Raw genomic sequence first — 4,709 nt, forward strand, 5'->3', positions numbered from 1 at the left:
TGGTATGGGTTAGTTGGGAGTATGAGACATTCGGTCTTTTTGGTGTTTTTTTGTCTTTTAGTTCGAAATCTAGCCCTTTGAATTTTTTTTTCCGGGACAAAAAAATATATATATAGTAACCCAACCTTGAAAGCACACAAAAATATAATATTTGCATGTGTCTTACTATACAGATGGGAACTTAAATATTTTGACATTTTATTTTACAATATATACAGGCAATCTATAGACGTTTTTATAGAATTATGATCCAGAAAGTAGCAGCTAGTGTCTAAAAGAACATTTTTGTACCTTCAAATATACAAACAGTACTTGGTTTGGGATCAATATACTCTTGTTTAAGGAAAAAACTGGTGTTTTGTGGACCCATAACTGGCCAAGTCAAGCAAACTAAATCCTCCATGTTTATCCATTTTTTTACACCATTTGTTCCCTTTGGAATGTTAAAACAAACAAAATGATTATCACTATCCTCTAATGGATTTAGATTATTGAATGTAGTAAAAAGGCCATATACCTCAGCACCACACGACACTATGAAATGACATATACCCACGTAAGTTTTTTGTTCTTTATTAACTAATTCTTTTGTATAGATAAAACAGCAACTCTGTCTTTCTGGAGCAATTGACTCAAATGTTTTTCTCATAAAAAACTTATCTTGGTCCATGAATTTGTTGATTCGTAGGCTTTCTTTTGTATTATTTGGAAATATGTAATTTGTATGGGATAAAATTGGATGACTTTCCTGATTGAATTCAGGAATCAATAACAGCGAAAGCAAGTTATCCATGAGCTCTTCACCAACCTTTTCTGGTAAATCTAGAAATAAATTCCCTTTACCAACTAATTTTGAAACATTATTTGCATCTGATTCTTGATCTTCAGTTTGATTTTCATAATGTAAGCATATACTTTCACTTAAAGCTTCACATTGTTCATTGTCTAATGTTTGATACAAATTTACTGGTAATGTTTTTTTAATTATCTTTGTTTTGGCTTTAACAGACATTTCCTTAAAATCTGTAACTCCTAATGCATTTTTGAGCGACTGCATATGATTGAATAAAGATATCTCTTTCTTATTAACACTTTTGGACGCCGTAGCTCGACCGTGGTAACTGGATTTAATTGAGCCAACTAAGCGCTCATTAGCGAAAGTATTATACATAGCTAACGGTCCAAAAGTATTAGTTAAAGCAGCAAGATGGTGGGTTTCGTGTAGTGCCACAGTAACGTTGTTACGCATTCCATGGGAGTCAAAAATCTTCTCATATTCAGTAATAAAACTTGTGGTTAGATCATAAATTTTTGATTTCTCTTTTTGAGTTATATTAAATCTGAAACAAAATACCATTATGTGCTTGAATTTGTTTATAACACTAACAAACTTTTTGGATATACCATGGTCAGGAAATTCTTCGAATATTATTGGTACTAGTAACAGCACCAAGCTTATGTACATCTCAGCTTTTTTTATTTCAGCAAATGACTTCATCATCTCACCAAAGGATGTTGGAAATGTATTATAATTCTTCTTTATTATGAATTGGTTGATATTTGCAATGGTCTGTTTATCAAAAGCGAGATTTTTATCAACAAGCTCATCATTGGTAATAACCGAAACAATTCTTGATGCTAGACCCTCAAGCACGTTGTGCATGGGATCCATCACAATACCAGAGTGGACTTGAATTGCAAGTTCAAATTTGTGGAAGTTATTTATCTTGCTAAAACCCAACAATGACGACAACTTGTTATTCTCTTTTAATGCCTGTTCCGCAAGTAGTCGATATCCTCCATTCTTAGGCTTCATATTGAAGTGTGTATCAGTGAATGAACCATTTCCAGGTCTAACCTTACCTCTAGTAGCTTCTAAATTACTTAAACCTTCAATATCCATTAAATTTATGTTGTTGAACTCCTCATTAATGTCACGTAATTTATATTTCGTTTTCCCATTTTTTAACTCTTTGGATGTATAGACTCTTTTCAGTTTTGAACAGAACCTGCAAAAGCTTAAGCCAACAGCATTAGAACTTGATGTCAACTTAGCCTGTGCGGGCATATCGCCACAGCAGCAGACTAAAGTTGCAAAAACTTTCATAGGGGTATTGGTGATGGGATTCATGACATACATGCCATTTGTGGACAGATGACATAAATCATCATATAAGACGTTGAAAAATTCATCTATTTGATAATTGTTAGGTAAAGAAAATAGAGGAATAGCCATGCTTCTATGCATTTCATTGTCTTTTTGATAATACTGCTCTCCATTGTCTATGATCGATATAGCCACTGGCCATATTGAGTTTGCTTTGTCTAGCTCAATCCCATCTAGGGAAAGAACTAGACTAAGATTTAATACATCCTTCTCATAATATTTGGCTCTCCTACCATCTATAATTCTATGGTGTGTTTCTCCATCTGAAGTTTCTCCCTTCACCATTTTACCTTTCATCATTCGAGCAAACATTGAGTTGTAGAAAGAACGAGGAGTTTCAGGACCTAACGATTGATCAGAAGCAGTATGATGTCTGTTAATATTACTACAGATTCTTTCAAAACTGTGTATATTTTTGAACAAAGCAGCTATACTTGTTCTAATACTAACATAGTTATAACTATCAGCATCACGAACATCATTGCTTTCCATACAAATAGAACATAGCCAAATACCTTCTTTACCATCCTCTGCTTCTTTTTTGTAGTTTGTTCCACATTTATTCTTACAAATTGATATTACTTGTAGTAATCCATAATCTTTGAGTAAATCTTCTTGAGCGTTGGTGAATTTTGTAAGTGGTCGTGACAGTTTTTGCAATGAGGATACTGCTTTATCAACATGATTAATGATTGAAGATTTTAAAAATTCATTGTTGTTTTTGTGGATAGAACCTTTTATGCTCTCTTTGACATAATCTGATGATGAAGGGCTAGTACCATCTTTATTATCTAATTCATCAAACCAAGTTGGATATAATCTTTTTATTCTTGATGCTGTAAGTTCTGAACTTAGCCCTAGAATTTTTGCATGATGATCTAGTGTATTCATGAAGCTATTTCCAACATCTTGGGTGAACTCTCCTTGAGCGTAAGAATCTGCATTTGCCAGGAAATCCACCGTAAAAGGCGAATTGACGTTATAATAATTCACAATTTGCTCAATGTAGTTTAGCGCCATCCATTGGGTATCAGTAGGTTCTGAGTCTGGGGGTCTTTCAATACCATTAATAACTGGATCATCATCATTATTTTGACCTGCACCTGGCTCATCTATGTAATAATCCTCATTACCTAAATTCAAATCTACTGATGATTGCTGGGGTTGATTATCAGGTTGTATTTGCTCATTAATAATTGGAACACCTGAATTATCATCATTGTCAAATAATACATCTGTAAGTACCAGTGGGTTTTTAGTAGCATCAACTAAAACCTTCTTATCATTTGCATTCAAATAAGATCTTGATGTGTTTCTACCGTTGAGAAACTCTTTTGTAAATGTCTCTTTCACTTGAATATTTTGTATTCTATAGCGTTTTTCAAATATGAATAAGATAATGTTGTGTAACTTTGAAATATCATCTACCTCATCATCCAATTTCATAGGGTTTATATTTTGGCCATGTGAATGTTTGTAAGAAATATAATTTATATTCTTTATGGATTGATGTTGTGAAAGCTTTCGTTTTTGTAGCTGAATTATTAAATCATCCAATTGACATTCAATTGATGGGTTGAAATCTGGGAGCTCTGCCAGCTTTCTTCTTTTAGTAGATCTAGCTGATTGTGTTTCATTGACATCTTTCAATAAAGGCCCTAGCGTTTTTTTCAATTTTTTGTAATACCCATTGCTCAAACATTTAATCACATATTCAGTGTTTGGATGAATAAAATTTATATTATCTGGGAAAACGTGAAACAAATTAGAAAAATTTTTGATTATCAGTTGAGATATATCTGATGCTAGTGAGCTAATATCATCATCTCCAGATAGGAAATAGGAATTCTTGACACCGATATATGATGAAACAATGTAAACAATATCCTTTGTGAATTGCTGAAAACATGGGGTCCTGTTAGTATATCTATGATATGCACCATACGCTGAGTTATATCTCTGAGAACTTTGAATCAACTCACGTTCAATAATAAGATGTTATTTTTCATATGATCTTGTTTTAAAGATAAATTCAATAGAAATGCAACGCTTTCTATACTTAAAGAATCTGGACATAATATGTTAGGTGCTGATTGCACCTCAAACTGATTAACAAGCTCAGTTTGGTTATATCTATCCAAATACACATCAAAAAAGGGAATATTGCTTCTATGAGAGGTGAAGTCCATTTCAATTGATATTTTGCTGATATATGTTATAGTACTTTAATTCAAATATGTGCACTAGTAAAACTTTCAAATCAATTCTGGACTTTTTAAATTTTGTCTTTCGCGCCCAGATTTTATAAAGGGACATACCATACAATTAAATGAATATTCGCTGAGCAAAATTTGGACAAAATGTCTGAACAACAATTGTAACTCAGAACTTAATGAAAATTTGTATAATACTAGATTTGCCAATTTTAAATAAGAATATGAAATTAAAAAAACTATACAATTAAAGCTGACTGAGCTATAACGATTCTAGCGAAGGACCTTTCCAAACTTTTTGAATTTCACAAAATCTTGCATCAAAATTG

General features: G+C 32.5%; 1 protein-coding gene across 1 annotated transcript; it reads right to left on the reverse strand.

Annotated features, from left to right (window-relative positions):
- Positions 1-271: 271 nt before the first annotated feature.
- BN7_6605 (uncharacterized protein) lies at positions 272-4,356 on the reverse strand (the record flags this gene model as incomplete). The annotated part of the gene is made up of 2 exons (XM_011272843.1): positions 272-4,113; positions 4,227-4,356. 2 exons carry the CDS (start codon positions 4,354-4,356, stop codon positions 272-274), a joined length of 3,972 nt encoding a protein of 1,323 aa, XP_011271145.1.
- Between the last annotated feature and the right edge of the window lie 353 nt (positions 4,357-4,709).

Source organism: Wickerhamomyces ciferrii, contig 00295 (assembly GCF_000313485.1).
Source record: "Wickerhamomyces ciferrii WGS project CAIF00000000 data, strain NRRL Y-1031 F-60-10, contig 00295, whole genome shotgun sequence".
Taxonomy (NCBI): Eukaryota; Fungi; Ascomycota; class Saccharomycetes; order Phaffomycetales; family Wickerhamomycetaceae; genus Hansenula; species Hansenula ciferrii.